This window comes from Eptatretus burgeri, chromosome 15 (genome assembly GCF_056783735.1).
Source record: "Eptatretus burgeri isolate ZD-2024b chromosome 15, Ebu_testis_v1, whole genome shotgun sequence".
Lineage (NCBI taxonomy): Eukaryota > Metazoa > Chordata > Myxini > Myxiniformes > Myxinidae > Eptatretus > Eptatretus burgeri.
In genome coordinates, this window is record NC_140975.1 from 52187267 (window position 1) to 52210037 (window position 22771).

General features: G+C 42.1%; 2 protein-coding genes across 13 annotated transcripts in view; one reads left to right on the plus strand and one right to left on the minus strand.

Moving 5' to 3' along the window:
- Positions 1-3041: 3041 nt before the first annotated feature.
- Positions 3042-18666, minus strand: LOC147012160 (uncharacterized). Its single transcript, XM_085855896.1, has 3 exons — positions 14675-18666; positions 13349-13441; positions 3042-6726 (listed from the first exon to the last, which is right to left on the minus strand). The coding sequence occupies exons 1-3, from the start codon at positions 14762-14764 to the stop codon at positions 6412-6414; spliced, it is 498 nt and encodes a 165-aa protein (XP_085712022.1). The 5' UTR covers positions 14765-18666; the 3' UTR covers positions 3042-6411.
- Positions 18667-21986: 3320 nt separating this feature from the next.
- Positions 21987-22771, plus strand: part of RPS6KC1 (ribosomal protein S6 kinase C1) — a 98804-nt gene continuing 98019 nt past the window's right edge. For 4 of the 12 annotated variants that reach the window (XM_085855899.1, XM_085855900.1, XM_085855902.1 and 1 more), the window contains exon 1: positions 21988-22242. In XM_085855899.1, coding sequence (XP_085712025.1) covers positions 22114-22242 — 129 coding nt within the window. In that variant the 5' untranslated portion in view covers positions 21988-22113. Of the gene's footprint in view, positions 22329-22771 lie in introns of all 12 variants that reach the window. The other 8 variants (XR_015051483.1, XR_015051484.1, XM_085855909.1 and 5 more) reach the window with 6 other exon arrangements.

The following is a 22771-nucleotide window of genomic DNA, read 5'->3' on the forward strand; positions in this document are numbered from 1 at the left end:
GGTAGGTTGACTGATACGACTTTTAGGATTAGAGGGATTATGTGACATTTCAAATTCATGTATGGAATTTTTTTTTATTCTGAATCTTTTGACATTAGAGTGGAATCTCCCTCTTTCTTCCTCATTTTTTTCTCTTCCCATCCCAATGGGATGAGGAACGAAAAGAGGAATGGGTTAATGTGATGAGGTGAATCACATGGTGAACAAGCCTGGTCTGGACAGCGTTCATGTATACACCGTGGCTCCAACTGTAAGCAAGGGGGAGCATGGATCACCTTAAACTATAGAAAAACAGACATGTCAATACAAGACTGTTCACATATAAGGTAGGCAAGCTGCAAGGGGAATACGCATCAAGATAGACAAATCTGTGGATAAGATGCAGCACGCACCATGCAAAGTTCCAGTACGTGTTACGTTGCAAGGTTAAGGACGCTCATGATGGCCTGGTGCAACAGGATGTTATTGCACCGTTCACTTATCCTCCACCCTGGATCAGCTCTCAGGTGGGCGTGCCCAGGAAGAATGGAAAACTATGCATGTCTGGACCCCCATGACTTGAATAAGGAAATGAAACAGTAACACTACCCAATGCCTCCAATTGAAGACATCGATATGCACCTGCAAGGTGCAAACTTTTTCTCAGTCCTAGACATGAAGTCAAGATCCTGGCACAAACCACTTGATAATGAGTCATTGCATTTGACTACATTCCATACACTGTTTAGATTGTACTGATGGAAGTGAATGCCATTTGGGATTTCGTCAGCACTGGATCATTTTCACACCACATGCACAAAGTCATGGAAGGCTTGCGTGGGTGTAAGGAAATTGCTGATGATTTGTTGGTGGTTGGCTTTGGCGCTAACACTAAGGCAACCATAAAAGACCACAAGTGTAATCTGGAGGCCCGACTGAAGTGGTGCAAAGAGAAGGCAATGACACTCAACAGTGAAAAAAGTGCAGCTGCATGGTACTGAAGTTGCCTTTCATTAGACACACTGCTCCTGAGGATGGTCTGCAACCTGACTCAAGGCCATCGTAGACATGCCTGCCCTGGGGGACGTGGAAGGTGTTAGATTTCTGGGGCTGATCCAGTACCTGGCAAAGTTCTTTCCTCACTTGTCTGATATAACAAAGCCTCTCAGGGAGTTAACCCAGAAGGACATTGCTCGGACTTGGAACGACGCGCAAGAAAGCACCTTTTCCCCAGTAAAGCAGGCCGTTACTCAAGTGCCAGTTCTACACTACTACAACCTGGACGAAGAATCCAATGCGATGCATCCAGTGTGGGCCAAGGGGCCATACTACTGCAAAATGTCCAGCTTGTAGCGTATGCCGCACGTGCTCTCATTTATGCAGAGACACGCTATGCTCAGATTGAGAAAGAGCTTCTCGCTGTTGTTTTTGGGTCTTTCATGTCTATTTATACGGTGTGAAAAGATAACCACGCAGAGTGATTACATGCCACTGTAAAGCATATTCCGAAAGCCATTCACAACTGCACTTGCTCGACAGCAACAAATAATGTTTCGGCTGGTACAATGGTACAATGTGAACGTGGTGGACCACCAGGGTGCTGAGATGTATGTTGTAGATACACTCAGATGTGCTTCCTTGCAGGATGAAGAAGTATCACAGTCCGTGAGAAGTCTACCCTCTTGATGAGAAGTTTATCCTCTTGAGGAGGTTCAGTCATTCAAACTCCTGCATCTCACTATCAGCCATGATCTTTCTTGGGCGAACCACATTTAAACATTGACCTCCAAAGCCAGCCACCAACTGAGCATCCTCCGTCGTACAAAGTCCTTCCCCAGCACACCTGAACTCTTATCCACCTGCAAGGCCTTCATCTGCAGTTTGATGGACTTCTTGGAAATACACCTTCATTATACTTCCAAGAACCATGCAATATATGGATTACATATGCATATATATGCATATATATATATATATATATATATATATATATATATATATATATATTAGCATTAGAGGGTGTGGCATGTGTGTCAGGGTGAAGAAGCCGACATAATGGTGATGTACCATGTTGATTGACGCTATGCTCGATGGTGATCAACATGGCTTCCATCGCCTACATTGTGACTCAATGTCATCTTATTACAGTTGATAAAGGTGGGGTGGTTGGGTGTATAAGACAGCTTCAGTCATGCTAAATTTCTGGATTTAAAAAGTATAATCTTTAAAATCATTATTTTCTTAAAATTGAAGTACAGGAGGGTCTTACCTTTCCGTTTGTGGGTTTCGCCTTCATGGATTCGCTCTATCGCGATGAATTTATTGAGGCAAGGTTTGCGGGTTGTGGTAAATTCACTCCAATAATCATGGGTTGGCAAACTATTTTCCACATTTATTCACCTAATTAACATGGAGTGTCAATACGATAACCCCCTCAAACTACCTAAAATCATCATCTCCATCAACTCGTCTTTATTGTCGTCATCATCAACATTGCCGCCGCATTATTGCATCAAGTTTAAAAATCATTATTATTATGATTAAAGGTAAGTTTCATGATCTTAATAACTCAAGATAAACCAGATGTTGGCTTAACGGTTAAGGTGGATGCCTTAAGATCTTAGGGTCTTGAGTTTGAGTCCCTGTCGTTCCATTAGATAACACCAAGTGGGTTGACTTAATCAGTCATCTTTCCGATGTCGGCAAAATGACTACTCGCTTTCGGGAAACAGGGGCACTGCATCATTAGCACAGCCTGCACTCCCAGCAATGACGCAAACAGCAGCCGCAGGCTGCATACAAAATAATAATAATAATAACTCAAGAAAATAAACTTTATTTTACATTCTTAATACTGTACAGGAAAATAATACTTTATTTTATGTTCGTAATAACTCTTTTATTCATGAAAATAAATAGCACAAAAAGAATGCACAAACATGTTAATCAATGGTACAGTTTGGACAAATTTTAAAGTATAAGTCCCTAAACCTATTTTCCCCCATTACCACCGAAGTTTGTGGATTTGCGGTTCATGGGGATTTTCAAAAATGTAACCCCTGCAAATGGCAAGGCCCTGCTGTATATAATTGAACACTGCCTGGGGTATCGTGTTCTATGAACTCTCTAATTATTAATAAAACAGCATCCATTATTACTATATGATAATTGCATTCAAGCAACTTTGGGATGAAACCGATTCCTAAAATTATCAAATTTACTGAGACAAATAACTTTCTTATCTATTGCTATTACATAAGAGATTGTACCTCTAATATTGTATTTGTTCTACCAAGAACAATCAAGATAGTTAAGTATGGTGGAAGTTGAATAATGAAAAATTATACCTTGTTGATGCTCCTTTATTGTCTTGATCCTTTTGTCGTTTGCACTATAAACATATTAAGTCGGGGGCTATTGAAGCCCACTGTGCATCCCCCTCCCTCCCTCCCCTCCCCCCCCCAGGATAATTTCTTATGGGCACCAAATTGTTCATTAGGATCAACTGAATGAAAAGAAAATGTTCCCAGAAAAATGACTCATTTGCACAATATCAAATTGAGCCGTTTCCATGGCGATCTATCGAAAATTGAACCATTGCACCCAGTTTAGTAAATCGTGCATACCTCGTTAAAATTTTAAGACAGAATAATGAAACTGGTACCAAAATAGAGGTCATGCATTTCTCCTTCAATACCTGATGTCATTATGTTCCTTAACTCATTTGCATAATCATGAATAATCCTTAAAATTGGAAATGTTGCTTAAAATTCGAACACTATCAACTTCAACACTTCTCAGAAATTATAGGAGAGGTTTATTCAAATCAAAATCTGCACCAATGCATTTCCAAATTCAAGAGCATTACAATGATACCCAATTTGTGAGTCTGGAATATGAATAAGTAGAGCCAATTTGCAACAACGAACCCTGTCCCCACCACAACACCCTCAAAATACTCTCCTCTTCTTTCGAGGATATTATTATCAATTCTAGATGAAATGTATTTTCTGATTTTCAATTTTTTTCTTCATGTTTGTGACAATATGTATCTGAAAAAGCAAGATACATCATAAAATAAATAATTTTTGGCCATTGGAAGCTGTAGATTACACATCATACTGACATTTTGGATTGTAACCAGGAATTATAAACTTCCAAGAGGAAGTGATTTTTCAAATGTTTATGTTTTATTTTTCTTGCAAGTGTTCAATCGTGATGACATAATGGAGCAAGAACAGAAGAGGAAAACTAGAAAATGGAAGGGAGAAGAGATCAGCGGTTCCACTTGTAAGAAGCAGTAGATATGTATTGCGCAGTACGAGATTTGAAAATGTGAGACATTTATCTTTTTATTTGATGTAAAAGATCCGGCCAAAAGACTGCACAATCTCCATGAGGTACGTCATCAGACATTGTCAGAACCAGGTGGTTTTGAGACTCGAATGGAGTCTGCTTGTGAGCTGATTCAAAAAGTCAGAAAAACCACAGGTGAGATGGATGGATGGATGGATGGATGAATGGATGGCCGGATCGACAGTCGGCCAACAAACCTATTGTCCATTCCAGTAAAACTGGGAGGGAACTAATAAAGGTTCAATGAGGTGGTATATAAGGGTGCTGTTGGGGACTGCTATATATTTTCCAGCTGTAACATATTTTAGGAAATTGCTCAACTCTGGGGGAATGATATAATCTGTGGTGTCAATATGGTCAGTAGTTGGGGGCCACTTCAGACGATGAGACTTCTCATAAATATTGAGCATTACACATCATAAAGGTCTTGCAAATTCTGCCAAATTATCTTGAGTTCCGAGTAGAAATGCCTGCTGCACTGGTCTTTGCAACTTCATATCTAGGCTGTAAACCAAGTGTGACGTAAACTTGCCTGTTATTATATATTTAGAGGGCAAAATTCTATCTTCTATCCATAGGTGTGCTCCGATTTCGCTTTGAATTTCTCAGTTCGATGCATGTGGTTGGGAAAGGATGTGTTTTCTAAAGATGAAATATTCAGCTCACAAAAGTCATTGAGTTTAACAATCTTTCTGGCACACAAAACTTCCCTCATTTCTGTCAGACACCCAGCTGAATGCATACCCATGTGCTTTCTCGAGTTATATCTTGACGTAGCTTTGTTTGACTGTCTACACTTCTCCAATGCTGGGAGTCTTGTATATGTTGTTTCCGACAGTTTGCGTGAAAATGCACTTCTGCTGCAAAGAGGTCATAGCCTCTTAATCTTGTCGACAGCTTGTTGTCGTTTTTCTTTTATGCACATTCAAGAACTGTTCTCCATCCATCTGTCATGAATTTTGATGTTGACTCCGTTGTCCAAGATCCCGACCTTTTTATCGCAATGCTCTATTCTTTATTCCAAAATATGCAGTCTTTTGCACACAACACAGTTTTCGTATCACTTGATCGCCTTGATTACTTGATCTAAGCGTGATTCATTTGAGCATCCTGTTCCTGTTTCAGACCCATGCAGTAAATCAGGATTCTTTGTGAAGTGCTGATAGCAGTTTCTTTGATATCCGTGTTCATCGCTGAATTCATCTGGTATCAGCTCACAAGCAGACTCCATTCAATTCTTCGCACCAACTGGTTCTGACAGTATCTGGCGATTTCTTGATAGAGATTATGCAGTCTTTTGGCCGGATCTTTTACATCAAATAAATAGGTAAAAATCTCATATTTCCACGTCGCATACTGCACGATACATATCTACTGCTTCTTACAGGTGGAACCGCTGATCTCTTCTCCCTTCCATTTTCTAGTTTTCCTCTTCTGTTCTTGCTCCATTATGTCATCACTATTATACACTTGCAAGAAAAATAAAACACAAGCATTTGAAAAATCACTTCCTCTTGGAAGTTTATAAATTCCTTGTTACAATCCAAAATGTCGGTATGATGTGTAATGGACAGCTTTCAATGGCTGAAAATTCTTTCTTTTACGATGTATCTTGCCTTTTTAGATCGACATTGTCACAAACATGAATAAAAAATTGAAAATCAGAAAATAGACCATCTCGTGTTGATAATAATAGCCTCCAAAGAAGAGGAGGGTTTTTTGCTAATTGGCTCTACTTATTCATATTCCAGACGAACAAAAGTGGAAATGCATTGGTACAGATTTTCATTTGAATAAACCTCTCCTACAATTGCTGAGAAGTGTTGAAGCAACATTTCCAATTTAAATTAATATTTATGACTATGCAAATGAGCTAATTAACATACCAGCTTGGGTGTTAAAGGGGAAATTCACGACCTCTATTTTGGTTGCAGTTTTGTTTTTCTATCATGAAAATTGCACGAGATATGCTCGATTTAGTGATCTGGGTGTAGTGGTTCAATTTTTGATAAATTGCCATGGAAACGCTCAATTTGATGTCATGCAAATGAGTTATTTTCTGGGAACATTTTTTTTTTATTGGACAGACCAATCTCTGTGAAATGAACACACTGGGATGGGATGAACTTTTTGCTGCATCCTATTTGACTTCCATGGTGTCTCCCCACACTGGATCCGATTTGACCCACAGGGTTTAGCCCCTTGCTGTATCCGACTTGAGCCATAAAATATTGCACTCTGCTGTACAGGACTCAGTCCACATGGTAATGGCAACAGCAAGCAACTGGCTTGATGTTGCGTGAGCGTCATAGTGAGTCCTTCTGCCTGCTGACGCAGTGTGTGGATCTCAGCACGCAGGGTGATGTTCATCTCCCCCAGGTGCTCAGCCTCCTGCAAACAAACATCCAAGACCAGTCAGTATCGATAGGGAATTCCACATCTGTCAACTAACTTGCACACTGATAGCATTTGAGAGGATAATTTAATGAAATTTAATACATCACACAAAATAAGTATCATCAGTGCGGTTCGCATGGTGTCTTACAGTGTTATGTTCACTATCCGTATCAATGACGATGTGGCATTTGCGACTAAAACATGCACAAGTTTCACATACAAGTTGTATTTATGCCAGTGTGCATAAATAATAGACAATTCTCCATTGCTCAGAGAAGTAAATTTGGTTTCTTGACTTGCAATCATTGATTTTTTTTTTTTTCTAAGTCATGAAGTCCAATGCAGAGATGTCCAAATGATTCAGAAGTAGTTTAGCTGATGCTTATGAGTGTATTATAATGAATGTACAGGTAATGCACAAAAATGGAAACGCCAATATGAAGTCACTTCATCGGGCGTTGGGCCAACATAAATGTGGCCAGTATGGCCTGTATGCGCCGTGGCGTAGAGTCCACCAGCATCTGGAATTCTGCAGGAGGGATGCAGCACCATTCTTCCATGAGAAAGTTGATCAACTCACACCTGTTTTATGGAGGTGGAAAATAATGTCTCAGGTGTCATTCCAGAATATCCCATAAATGCTCGATTGTGTTCAGATCTGATGAGTGAGAAGGTCATGACATATGGAAAACATCAGTGTCATGCTCATAAAACCATTGGGTAACCAGACATGCTCTGTGGACGGGGGCATTGTCATCCTGGAAGACACCGCCTGCAGGAAATAAATGCTGCAACATGGGGTGAATATGATCACTCAGTATCATTAATAATTAGTGATTGGCATTGACCTTGCCTTCTAAGGGAATGACTGCACCCAAACCATGCCAGGAAAATGTGCCCCACAACATTTCAGAAACACCAGAACCCTTCACTGTTGGAGCCAAACAATCAGGGTCGTATAATTATTTAGGTTGGTGTCACATGTGCACTCATCCATTTGTCGAGAACATGGTGAAGGATGATTATTCTGACCATATCACATTTCTCAACTGCTTGGTAGTCCATTGCCTGTGCTCTTTGCACCACCGAACTGGTAAACATGCATTGCCAGGTGTGATGAGCGTTTGTGCACCACAACCCGAAGATGGTATCCCATTCTGTGGAGTTCTCGGCAGACTGTTCTTGATGAAACTGGCTGCTTGCGCTCCAGGTTGAAATTTACAATCAATTGATCTGCAGTTGCTCGCCTGCTTTGCTTTGCACTTCAAATGAATGCACGGATATCACAATCCTGGAGCATGCACTTCCACCCACTGTTGCCCTTTGCTGATTTTTTTCTTTTCCTCGGGGTTCTTCATGCTGACATCGCCTTCGACACCATTGTTTGTGAAACATCAGTAAGCTGAGCTGTCTTTGTCACTGAAGCTCCTGCCAAACGTGCCTCAACAATCAACCCTCTTTCATGGTCACTGAGGTTTCCTCTTGCAGCCATGCTTGCCATAATTATAGGCAACCATGCCTGTGCAGCATTTTCATACATGACCCTAAACATGCTGGGATGGCATTTGCTTAATTAACACATGAGCCACACCTGTGTAGAAGCCGTTGCTTTCAATATACTTAGTGTCCCTCATTTACCCAGGTGTTTCCATATTTTGTTCACTACATGTATATGTGCAGTATCACTGCGTGTGAATGATGTTCAAAAATGAGAAAAGTTATTGTTGCTTCTGGTATCTCACAATGTAATGGTGAAGTCCTGATTTTCCAAGAATCCAGGCATTCCTGACTATTTGTGTGGCAATATTGCTCAACTCTAATCAGTTTTATTCCAGTTTTATTCCCACTATAGTCCCTTCTGCAGTATCATAAGCTTCCACAGAAAAAGGCAAAAGGTTTATTTGTTAAACATGGCCTTTCAAACTTGTGGAAGACAGGCTAACCTAAAGTGCAGAGTAAGAAAAACATCAAAACCCAAGAATCAAAACCCAAGGATGTATGTATGCTCCACAAGAAAGTTAAGTTGAATCATTATAAATGTAATTTGAGAAGTGTTTGTTTTTGGCTGTTTGATTTCTAAGCACTCTAGAACCGCTGAACGGAGTGAGTTGAAAACTGTTGGTTGTATTCGAGGGATGCACAGGAAGATTTTGGCAGTATCAAAAATGATAGCCCTGAGGGTTCAAGGTGGGGGGATCACCACAATTATGTGTATGTAAATGTGTATCATAAAGTGCCATCTTGTGGAATCTGGTATTACAAAATTCAAATACACCAAACACGTCATAGTTGTGGGGGAATTAACCCATCTACAATAACAGGTTATCAGCATGAAACAACTTTATACAGCTTCCATGAGAGAAATTTATGGAAGAGAGGGGGGAGGGGTAGAAGAGTAGTTTGTTGAGGTGGGAGGAGTAGTTATTTGGGGCAACATGGCTTCATGTTTGGGAAGGGTAATAAAGAAAGCAGAGTTAGGGTGTGTGGTCGGGTGCTTTGGTTACTGCATCTGAACACTTAACTTTAATATTGTAGCCGACTGTGTCTCCGTAACGGGTGATGCGAGACCACCAGAAATTAACTCCCAAGACACTGAGTGGAGGGGAGACTCGTCTGCAGTGTGATGTGATTAATAAATTAAACAAGCCGGTAGGCGACATGGCTGCTCGCTCTAGATGGAAATGTCCAGAATAAGGGTGCTCTAAGAGCAGCTAACAGACAGACAGACAGACAGATGGAAATGTCTAGAATAAGGGTGCTCTAAGAGCAGCCAACAGACAGACAGACAGACAGATGGAAATGTCTAGAATAAGGGTGCTCTAAGAGCAGCCAACAGACAGACAGACAGATGGAAATGTCTAGAATAAGGGTGCTCTAAGAGCAGCCAACAGACAGACAGACAGACAGATGGAAATGTCTAGAATAAGGGTGCTCTAAGAGCAGCCAACAGACAGACAGACAGATGGAAATGTCTAGAATAAGGGTGCTCTAAGAGCAGCCAATAATTTGGCTGTGTGCTGAAGTTCGACATGCACATTCGGCTTCAAAGAGGTTTGGAAAAGAGAAGGGCGATTCTACGACTCAAGATTCATAGCGATAATGCTTTACAAAGAAAACAGGGATGGGGAACACAGCAATAAATCAGTCAATGGAGAGAAAGAAAAATCCGACTGGCACAGACTGTTCTTCTGTTGGCTGCTCTTAGAGCAGCCTTATTCTGGACATTTCCATCTGTCTGTCTGTCTGTTGGCTGCTCTTAGAGCACCCTTATTCTGGACATTTCCATCTGTCTGTCTGTCTGTTGGCTGCTCTTAGAGCACCCTTATTCTGGACATTTCCATCTGTCTGTCTGTCCGCAAAACTTTGGTCAAGCCTAGGGGCTAAACCACTCAACCGATTCCAATGAAATTTGGTAGGTAGGACCAATATTTCTGCGAATCGTGTGCTTTCGAATATGGGACCCTGGGCCCTAGCTACGGCATAGCAACGGCCCTTGAAAGTGGTCAAAAAATAAAAAAAAATTAAAAATCGAAAAATAGAAGCTTAGAGTTCTGTGTGCAATCTATCTAGCTCCCTTCATGCCAATTTTCAGCCCATACAAAAAATATTTGTAGGAGGAGATAGGTTTTGGGCGAGTACATGTCGAACATTTCAGAAACGGTTAATTGTGAATATCTCTAAGAGAAAGAGTCTGATTTTAATGAAACTTGGGTGAAATGTGTACAATGTGACTAGCATGTACACAAAAATAAATGGTTGCTATGCACACCTCCGTTGCTTAGCAACAGCTAAAATACTTTATCGTACATCGTACACTTATTGTGGACTGTACAAAAACATCAATACCTCCGAAACTGGACCTCCGGGGGACCTGTTATTTTTTGTGCCCAAGGAGAATGTCTTAAAGCATCATATAAAAAAATAAAATCTTTAGCGAATAGATCAATGGAATTACCAGGGCTGCCATTTGTTAGAGTCTCTTTAGAAACATGCCTGAAATTTCACAAGGCGGGTTTCTGGGTGCAAACTAAGAGGGCTGTGATAATCATATTTATTGTGCTAAATTGATTGATAGCATGTACATGAATATCGGCTAGTCGCGTCGGCCAGCTTTCCATCTAGAGCGAGCAGCCATGTCGCCTACCGGCTTGTCTTAATATAAATTAATATGCAGAGTTGCACAGGAACACGAGATGAAAGATTTAGACAAAAATATAGGCGTACAGGTTTTCTTGTGGCCTTTCCTTCTCTGGGGGGATGCCTGATGGGTGCAGTGTTGGCTATCCTCAGGTCTGTCCTTGTGCCATAGGGTCTCAAGCTTTCTCTGCTGTGGTACTTCTGGGGCTCGGAGCACTTTTCCCATCAGGACTGCAGGCTGAGTGTGGTTGTTGATACCGTGTGCTATCTCCGCTGTACTTTTCTGACTTTGACCATCCCCGCTTACTCTTTTTTTTTGCAGGAGAAACAGTAGAGAGAGTGGAGGGTGGTGTGGTGGCGGTGGGGGGGGGGCACCAACAGCTTCGTTGAAGGCCAAGATAGAGGCAGATTTTGACAAACAATGGGTGTGGGGAGGAATGGAGTCAGGAGAGGATGCATGGGGGAAAACAAGATGGGTACCGAAGGAAACTTTCAAGAGGGAAAACTGGAAATTTGGAGGGGGTGGGGGAATTGGTGAGGGGGGAGTGGGAGAGGGTTAATGAGGGTAGAAAAGATTATGGTCTTGGATGGGGTGATCTGAGATGGTGGTGAACATCTGTTTTAAAGACCTGGACGGAAGAATGAGATTGAAAAGAATATGGAAGTTGGTTCCACGGGAGGGGAAAAAAAGGAACAAATGAGTGGAAGTGAGCAGTGACCCTAGATTTAGGTAGTCACACCAGAAGGGGGTTGATGGTGAACCATGTGAGCCCTGCAGAAACCTGGGGGAACAAAGCATGGAAAGAGACTGGATCCCACTGATAGACTGGATCTGGATCCGGACCTGAACCAAAATCTAATCGACCTGTTGTCACCTAACCAACTCATCCATCTAGTTTTTCATAACTTGTCCAAAACGTTTTGAAATATCATGCTGTATATTGTTTTTGGCCCCATCTCTCAATGGTGAATATTCACTGAAGAAATTTTAAAATGCTCGTATCCGGATCTGGATCTTCACCAAAATTGAATCACTTCGTCCTTGTCACACGTTGGACATGTTCACCAAGTTTTGTCCGAATCCATCAATAACTTTTTGAGACGTCGTGCTGTATATCGTTTTTGGCCCCATCACTCAATGGTGAAAAATCACTTTATTTATTCTCAGATCCATATCCAGATTCGTATCTTCACCAAAATCTAAACACTTTGTCCTTGTCATACACCCAACCTGTCCACCATGTTTCGTCCGACTCTGTCCGTAACTTTTTGAGATATCTGACTCACAGACAAACAAACAGGGGTGAAAACATAACCTCCGTGCACCTTTTGTGACGGAGGTAATTAGAAACACCATTTTCAAAAACTCAATGTGACGCCATTGAATATAAATTGCCGTGTCCACCTTGTGATGTGGATTGCCGAAAATTCTCAGGTCAAAACAGGCTGCATAAAAAGGGCTATCCCAGAAGATGCAGGACCCGTTGAATGAATTGACACAACCAACACAATGCTCTTGATTCCTGCTAAATCATAGTGTGTGTGTGTGTGTGTGTGTGTGTGTGTGTGTGTGTGTGTGTGTGTGTGTGTGTGTGTGTGTGTGTGTGTGTGTGTGTGTGTGTGTGTGTGTGTGTGTGTGTGTGTGTGTGTCTTCTATGCACTCCTGAACTGCTGGAGTTGAATGACTTGAAAACTTGTGGCTGTACCCCAGGTGTGCATGGGAAAAGTTTTGGATTGTAAAAAAATGATTCATAGTCCCAGGGGTTCAGGGTGGAGGGGAGGGGACCCCAATTTTCTCTCGAAGTGAATGGCAGTGCCTCTCCCGGTGGGAGCTTGTATTACAATTTTTTGTTTGTTTGTTTTTTTAGGATACAAGGCTCGTAGTGGAGCTGCCACACACATCTCACACACATGGACATACAGACAAATACATTAAACACAACGCAGAACTGTTAGACAAAACAAACACAGCCACTGAGCTTTGATATGAAGAAGTGCAGTCACTTCCCGAGGCACTCTGAGTACCAGCGACGTCACACAATGGCACTGCCTTTCTCACCGCTCTCAGTGGGGCATTTCCTTTGGAGGAATTTCCTCCTCCCCCATGGATGCCAACCAACTGGGATTGTCCATGCTCTTAACCTTTTAAATGCTGACCATCAAGCAAGTCAGAGCACATACCATTTTTAAGTCTTTGGTATGACTCAGTTGGGGTTTCAACTGCAGACCTCCCATAGTTGGAATGGAAGCTCAAACCATTGCATCACCGAATCTGGTATTGATACTAAATACACCAATTCTCTGATTATGATGTTGTTTTGATGATAACCATAGACATAGAAGTGGGAGACTCCTTTCGTATTTGTAGCAGTTTTTGACTTTGTAGCTACAAAAGCGTGCAGCCCATACAATGGTAGCTTCGATGAGTTGTTGATACGTACGAAAGGCATGAGAAAATATTTCCATTCCTGTTGCACACCTGGTGGAGTTTGTCAGCTTTTTTAACGTACTTCTGCCGGCTCCTCTGGGCAGCCATTCTATTTCTCTCCCGTTGCAGCATTCTTTTCTCACCCTGGAGGCACATTGGTAAAGTTACAAGTAAAAGCAGAACTTACAAAGTGCATAACCCACTCAAATACCCACTCGTTGCCTTCCAAAATCATGTGTCAATGTAAGTTCAGAGCAAACATGCAGCAGGCCAGTCCATTTGGGCCATCGGTGCATTTGATTAAATAAATTACCATTAATCACGATTGATTATAATTGTACCAGGTTTGCAGCATTCACTTGATCTGATGTTATATTATGAAGATTGCCTTGAAAATGAAAACCATGTTATTGTATTTGTTTTGTCCACCGATGCAGACCGACACTAGCCATGACACAGTCCATTGTTCTATGTTCTATGAAGATGCTTAATGAAGTTCTCCGACTGGACGATACTGCCACGACAATGTAATGACTGCAACCCCAGGAGGGCCTCTTGGAATGCAAAGATGCCAAGATCAAATTTTGTCACCAAGCAGATGAAAAGTGAAGCTACCGACTAGTTTCACCCTTTTTGGGGCTCGTCAGGGCAACGCATCACTGTTCCATCCACTCAGTGACTTTGAAGCATTGCAGCTTTATACTGGTTGATGATGCAGTGATGTAACCCGAACTGTGATTGGTGAGGACACCAGATCGAGTCCCATTACAGCTATTGCTGCACGACCTGGGACAAACAAGTGCCATATGTCATGGACACATTGTCTTCCACCCCATCATCATAACAGGATCTCATTTTGTGCACGTCCTTTGTGGAGGATTTCTTCCTCGGCCAACCCCCACTAAATTATCATGGCAATTTATCGGTACAATTGCAGAAGGGAAATGCAAGTATCTTAGGAGGTAATATCACTGGCTACATAGAAAATTCGTTCAAAAATAGAACACAGAGAGCAGTCTTGTTGAGAAAACACAAACCCGAGTTGACAGACGTCGGGGTAATATGTTGAGATGGAAAGTAATCACTCTTTGTCATACAGTTCCCCATCAAGGAAAGGAAGAGTGAATGACAGAAGAAAATCATTGGGATATTGGAGGAGCAGAGGAGGGACACTAATGAGAAAGGACGTATTTTGGATTGATAGCAATTAACGTGGGATTTCACTGTATGACAATAATTTTCTTCTGCTTGAAATTTGTTTCTCTTTGGGACATGTACACAGGTGGCAGGTGGAGTGGGAGAGGGGAGGTAAATGATAAATTGAGGCAAAGCCCTGGACTATGAGGCAAAGGAGAGAATAGTGAGTGGCTGCATTACCTCGCACTCGACGCTGCAGTCTCCGCTGGAGCCGGAGGAAGCCACGTCCCGACTCGAGTCCGTCAATGGTCCGATGGACGTCGTGCTCATTGCCGCTGAGATCGCTGGGAACTTTCAGCTCAGATCTGCACTTTGCGATTGCACGAGGAACAAGGCTGAGGAAGTTTGATTACGTTTCACAGAAAGGGAATAACCAATGTTAAAATGGGCTGGAGTCCATCCCCGTGGCAATACTTCGCTCATGCGTTTGCACTTTCATCAACCTCGGCTTGCTCTCGGAATAAGGTTCCTTAAAGTTAGGGGTGACTGCAAGAAAGTGGGAAATCCGAGTACAATGCGCAAACAATTTCCCTTGAGCATTAGGAAATCTCTGCTGCTGATACGTGTGAGACCCGAAAAGCGAAAGCACAAAAGGCATTTTCAGTTTGTTCCTCTGTTCTCTCTTTGAGACGACCTGTTATCTTTTGCCTATGAGAGAAAGTAATACTCAAATTGTTAAACTTTTTTAAACGTGGCAATGTCATATAAAATGGTTATACAATAGCTTACAATGCTCAAACTTTATGCTGAATATGTTAAAACCTTTTGAGGGCAATCCACAAATTACTACATTTCTTTGTTACTTTCAAGATTGCTTTCCCCTTAACTTGTAATACTCAAATTGTTAAACTTTTTTAAACGTGGCAATATCATATAAAATGGTTTTACAATAGCTTACAATGCTCAAACTTTATGCTGAATATGTTAAAACCTTTTGAGGGCAATCCACAAATTACTACATTTTTTTTGTTACTTTCAAGATTGCTTTCCCACCCCTCCCCTTAACTTGAAATACTCAAATTGTTAAACTTTTTTAAACGTGGCAATATCATATAAAATGGTTATACAATCGCTTACAATACTCAAACTTTCTGCTGAATTTGTTAAAACCTTTTGAGGGCAATCCACAAATTACTAGATTTTTTTTGTTACTTTCAAGATTGCTTTCCCACCCCTCCCCTTAACTTGAAATACTCAAATTGTTAAACTTTTTTAAACGTGGCAATATCATATAAAATGGTTATACAATCGCTTACAATGCTCAAACTTTGGCTGAATTTGTTAAAACCTTTTGAGGGCAATCCAAAAATTACTAGATTTTTTTTTGTTACTTTCAAGATTGCTTTCCCACCCCTCCCCTTAACTTTACTTCCTTATTCTTTCCTCTTCCTGTCCCCCAAAACCTCCCTACCGCTTGCCACCCACCCAAGCCAGCGACCCATTAACGACGTAGCTTTTATTTTCTGAAGAATGAAATGAGGGTAGAAGTGGGAAGACAAAGTAAAAACGTCCTCAGTCCTTCTCTGCTTACCTTTCCTTCACTCACTTTTCACTATCTCCCTCTACTCTTTAACCACCACTACCTAGCTCTCTATTTTCCACACACCTCTCACGACCTCCATCTTCTCTTTACACTCCTCATTCCTTTTCTCTGCATCACTCAACCCTCACTATCCCTCTCCTCTTCAATGCTCACTGCTTTTTTCGCATCCACCCACTACTCACGATACCTTCCTCTCCTCTTTGCATTCCTCTGCACAACTGCTCTCACTGCTTCCCTCTCCTCCATCCACCTCTTATACTACCCCCTTTTTCTCTTCTCTGCATTCCTCACTCTTTTGCTCTCTTCCACCCACTGCTCACTACCTTCCACCCTCTTCACCCTCACTGCTTTTCCCGTGTCCTCCCACAACCGATGACGACACTCCATTCCCACCCTTCACTTCTTTTTTTTTTCCTCCACCCAGTCATCACTGCCCCTCTTCTCTTCTTTCCACTCCCCGCAGCTTTCTTCTCTTCCACCTAATCTTCACTACTTTCTCATCTTTCCACTCCTTCATGTTTTCCTCTCATCTTTCTCCCTCCACTCCTTCTCCTTAATCCCCTCATAGAATTCAGCTCAACTCAGGATTTGAGATTCAGAAAGAAAGGAGGAGTATCAGAGCTGGTGTTCATTGGTCACAAGCTGAAGAGTGAAGGCATCAACCCAGCTAGAGACAAAGGTGTAGCAATAGTGGAAGCATGGGACCCTCAGAATGTATGCGAAGCAATACAGTTCTCTGGCCTTGTCAACTATTGTGCAAGATTCATCTCAAACTTTGCTACCTTGTGCAGATCCACTTCAGAGGTTAACTAGAACGGCACTCGGTAGAGCACGTACCTCCACCAGGCTGAACTGTTTACATTTTATATACCACTGATGGGACGCATCTGGATCCGGACCTTAACCAAAATCGACTCGACTTGTTTTTGTCATCTACCAAACTCAAGTTTTGTCATAATTCGTCCACAACTTTTTGAGATATCATGCTCTATATCGTTTTTAGCAATCTCTCAATGGTGAAGAATCACTTAAAAATTCTCCTATCCCGATCCAGATTCGGATCTTCACCAAAATCTAATCAATTCGTCCCAACTCAGCCACCTAGTTTTGTCATAACTTGTCTCTGTTGAACGGCTTTTGATGTACACTCAATATGCGCTACATCAAATGGTCATGTAACATGTGGTAAAGTTTCAATTTCCTCCGTTGAACGGTTTTCGATGTACACTCCGAACAAAATGCAGACACGTACGTACACTACCGATTGCTTAACCCCACTTTTCGCTTTGCGTGCGGGATAATTTTAAAAACTATCATGTCCGCATCCGGATCTTCACCAAAATCTAATCAATCCTTTCTTGTCACACATCCAACATGTCCAGCAAGTTTTGTCCGAATCCGTCTGTAACCTTTTGAGATATTGTGCTCACAGACAAGCAAAATGAGAGTTTGATGAGTACTCACACACTTGGATATTATTGGGCGTTGTGGCGGAGTACAGACGGCTTCCAGAAGCGCTGGCGGCCAGTCATCACAGATGCCAGTCCTGGGGGATTAGGGGCTGTGTTCGTGCAGACTCAAGTGGGAGGACCAAGAGTTAGAGCGTTTGCAAGCCGGCCTCTCACAGCTGTGGAGTGGAGATAGTCACAGACTGACAAGGATGCCTTGGGACTTGTCTGGGCGTGTGAACGATTCCACGCATACCTGTTTGGCATTGAGATTGAGTCAATGATGAACCATAAGCCTTTGTGTGTGATATAATGCTGGAGGTCCAATTCGTGCTCTAGGATTCAAGGATGGGTCCAAAGACTTCAGCAATACAGGCACAAGGTGGTCCATATTGCTGGCAAGACAAATTTTGTGGATGTTCTGTCAAGACTCCAGAAACTCCTCTCAAGTTCCCTCCAATCTCATTCTTCCCTCCAGGTCTTCAAGACAACTGTCACTACCATCTCAGATCATCCCCCATCCAAAACCACGATCTTCTCCACCCTTATTCATCCTGCACAAGCCCATTTCTTTCCCAAATCTCTGGTTCTTCCTCCCTGAGAGTTTAATTCTGTATCCATCTTGTCAACCCCACGCAACCTCTCATTCTTCCCTTACTTATCCAGGTTTCTACCTGTATTTTGTCCCTCAACCCTGCTGTTGGTGTGTCCCCCCTCCTCTCTTTCTGCTGCTCCTTTTAATCAGTTGCATCATGATCCGTTCTATGTTCTGGCTCTTCCACAGGCCTTGACCTTGTATCTAAAACGACGTTTAAAGGTCGATGAGACACGAGAATCTTCACTGGAGAAGGAAGCAGAATCGTTTGTTAGCTCGCCTGTTTGAAGAACAGAGAGCTTTCGCGATACCCCCGGCGTGAGCGTGAGCGTGAAAATGTTAAATTTTTTGTATTACGGAAAAACTCCTCGACGGATTTCGACGAAACTTGGTGGGGGGGTTAGGTATGGTCCAAGGATCATGCCATTAGATTTTGGACTTGGTCCCCCCCCCCAAAAAAAAATGTTGGAGAAAAGAACTATAACTGTCAGCACTGTTGACATCGTATTTGATGAATAAGATATAAGGTTCACTTGAGTGACCCAGCAGTATTGGCGGCGGAGGTTTTGCACTCTCCCTAGTGCTCCCCCTCTAGTTTCCTTTCTCATGTTTTTATCTACCACACTATTTTTTATATGCCCGATGTATATATATATATATATATATATATATATATATATATATATATATATATATATATATATATATATATATATATATACATACAGCAGACTACTCGTAAGTCGTCACCATCGGGACCGAGAAAAAAGTGACGACTTAGACACGTGACGACTTACGCGTAGGCGAACATTCATGATGACTGTGAGGTGATGGATGAAGTCGCGCGTGGCCTGGACACGTACGTGTGAGAGGGCGCAACAATCTCTAAGCCGGCTATTGTACCAAACGGGAAACACAATCCTCGGGGCATAGGTGGGGGTTCATTGGTGAGTTGGAAAGTGATCAAGCAAAGATGGAATTCATGAATCACTTTATCAAAAGTAAAGATAATGAACAACTGTAAGACAACTCATCTACCATCGGTGATGGGATGTCGACAAATTACATGACACACAGTTATCGTGGTGATGACTACCACTCAATGCCAATGTGTAAGTGAGTGTGGTGATGTTCAAAACAAACCAATATAAAGCCATGATCGGACTTCAACACTAAGCTCGATCGAACCTTTTCTCCTTCGCCAGAGACTGCATTGCGCAGCCTGACTATCTCTTTAGATGGCCTGTGGGACGACGCACCGTGGTCGCTGACTGAGCTGAACGCAGCACAGTTATAAATAGCCTATCACTGGCAGTGTGCACCGATGAGCGAGCATCACGATTCCATGAAATCAGGCTTCTCACGAGGCAGCAGTTCCGTGTGACGAGTAGGCGTGGTAATTTACTTGAGTTTCCATTATGCGGGAACGGACAACATCTGACGACTTAGATGAAGTGACGACTTAGAGATGACGACTCACAGACTTTATTCAAAGGGATTTAACATTCGATAAATTCGGGACTTTTTCACTCTGCCGACTTAGGCGAAGTGACGAGTTACACGCTGCTGACTTACGCGTAGTCTACTATATATATATATATATATATATATATATATATATATATATATATATATATATATATATATATATATATATATATATATATATATATATATATATATATATATATATATATATATATATATATATATGTGTAATGTGATACCGGTCGTCCGTCCGTCTGTCTGTCTGTCTGTCCATCCGTTCCTGTCCGCACTCTAACTCCCAAAGTTTTCAACTTTCACGTTTCATATTTGGTACATAGGTACAGACTGTTGAGACGGTGTGTCACGACATACCTTCGTCATCTAAAGTGGTTGTCATGGCAACCAGGATGCTGTTTTCCATCAGTTCCTGTCCGCACTCTAACTCCCAAAGTTTTCAACTTTCACGTTTCATATTTGGTACATAGGTACAGATTGTGGAGACGGTGTGTAGCGACATACGTTCGTCATCTAAAGTGGTTGCTATGGCAACCAGGATGCTGTTTTCCATGTAGTAGCACAATTCTGTATATACCTTCTTGTTAGGGCGTATATTGTGCTCACTTGCGCTCTTGTTACTGATTACAATATACAAATACATATATTGCTTTATAATTATACTTCACTGCAATGCTTTATAAAAAATATTAATTATTAGACTCGTCTTTTAAAAACGATAAATGTATAAACAGGTGAGCATTGGGTGGCTTTGACACCAACTCTGGTATGATTATTTTGTTGTTGTACATTTGACAACTAAAGCCAGAGGGACAGATGGAGTCAGATGAAGATCCAGAGTGAGATGATATCAGACAGACAGAGGATCAAGAGCAGTGATTTGGAGAACTGTCTGTATTCCTCCCCCCCCCCCCATCCGTCCCCCTGTAGTGTCTCTCCCTCTTCATTTCAGAATTATTTTTAGATCCTCGAGGAGGATCTCTAAGTCTTACTCACGTTGTTGTTCTTCATCTTCTTCTTGTGGACTTTTTTGTTTCACATCCTACAGTTTTCATCGAAACTTCCTGAAACTTGGTATATATATATATATATATATATATATATATATATATATATATATATATATATATATATATATATATATATATATATATATATATATATATATATATGTAAAAATTCCCTGCGCAGACAGTAACCATCTCCGATTTTGAAAATTCCTCCAAGAAAAAAAAGTTATGACGTCAAAATATCTCCGCTAAAATCGCCTAAAAATATCTCCGCTAAAATCGCCAAAAAAATCGCCTAAACAATTATCTCCGAAACGAGGCAAGCTTTTTGAATTCTGTTTGCGGGAATCGAACAGGGCATTAGCAGAGATGAATTACTGCACATATGATACATCACTATGACGTCATATCAATTTTTATGACGTCATTCCTATTTTTTGACATTTTTTGTTTCACAACCCAGAGTTTTCATCGGATCTTTGTGAAACTTGCCACGTATGTGCAGAAAGGCCACGCGCAGGCAGCAACCATCTCCGATTTTGGAAATTCTTCCTTGAAAAAAAAGTTGACGTCATAATATTTGCGCTAATGGCAATCGCCTATACCATTATCTCCGAAACTAGGCAAGCTGTTTGAATTTTGTTTGTGGGAATCAAGCCGGGCATTAGCACAGATAATTATTCATCGCAAACCTGATACATCACAATGACGTCATATCCGTTTTTATGACGTCATCATTAAGAGGACGAGGATCTTAGGTCATTTGAGCTTGTCTTTTTTACAGACATTTGTAATAATAATTTTACGATTTTTTTCAAGTCCAGATTCTCAGAAAGTTTAACTCAAATTTCCTCTGACCATGGAGATTCATGATCTAACTGAAAACCTCCTCATATTTTATTAAGTCCACACACACATCGTCCAGACAGACACACACACACACACACACACACACACACACACACACACACACACACACACACACACACACACACACACACACACACACACACACACACACACACACACACACACACACACACACACACACACACGAAGTCCATTCCTTCCCAGGTAACGAGAGATAACTGAACGAACGTTCGTTCCCTCGTTGGCGACACATCAGTTCAGTTCGTTCCACGGTCGCTCTCCACAGCGGAGTTCAAGCCCAGGCAGGGCTTGTTGCGCGCCATGGAAAGCGCCGCCGATGACAAACAAATCCATGGGAATTGACGTAATAACGACGACATTGATATTCGGAACAACAACAACAACAACAACAACAACAACAACAACAACAACAACAACAACAACAACAACAACAACAACAACAACAACAACAACAACAACAACAACAACAACAACAACAACAACAACAACACGGATGACAATTTCCTGCCGTTTGGGTTTGAGGGTTTTCAGACACGGTGACGGTGACGAGGTGACGGAGCCGGAAGGTAGTTTGCCTCGGTCGCCGCCCTGCGATCCATGCCAGCCATGTAACGCCGCAGTCCCGCACGATGCCGGACACGGCTGCGGGGAAATTCGCGCGTTTTTACACGGTCAGTCAACCGAGGAAGCACCGCAGGGGCTACACAGTGTACAGAGTCACGGCTCGTGTGAGTGGCGGCTGGAACTCGCGAACACAAGTATTTCCGTGTGCACCCGAACTCGCCGTCACCGTCCGTCGGGCCTGGGTGAAGCGCGCTCGCCTCGGACGGGCTAGGCGAGGATGGTGCGTTCGCGGCACTTTCTAGGCCTCGACTGGCTTTGGTGGTTGCTGTGCATGGCAGTCCCGGACGTACGTGTGTGTGTGTGTGTGTGTGTATGTGTGTGTGTGTGTGTGTGTGTGTGTGTGTGTGTGTGTGTGTGTGTGTGTGTGTGTGTGTGTGTGTGTGTGTGTGTGTGTGTGTGTGTGTGTGTGTGTGTGTGCGTGTGCGTGTGCGTGTGTGTGTGTGTGTGTGTGTATACAATGTGTAAGTATACAATGTGTGTATGCATACTGTTTTTGTGTGTGTGTGCGTGTGCATGTGTGTGTGTGTGTGTACAGTGTGCGTGTGTATACAATGTGTAAATATACAATGTGTGTGTGTGTGTGTGTGTGTGTGTGTGTGTGTGTGTGTGTGTGTGTGTGTGTGTGTGTGTGTGTGTGTGTGTGTGTATACACTGTGTGTATGT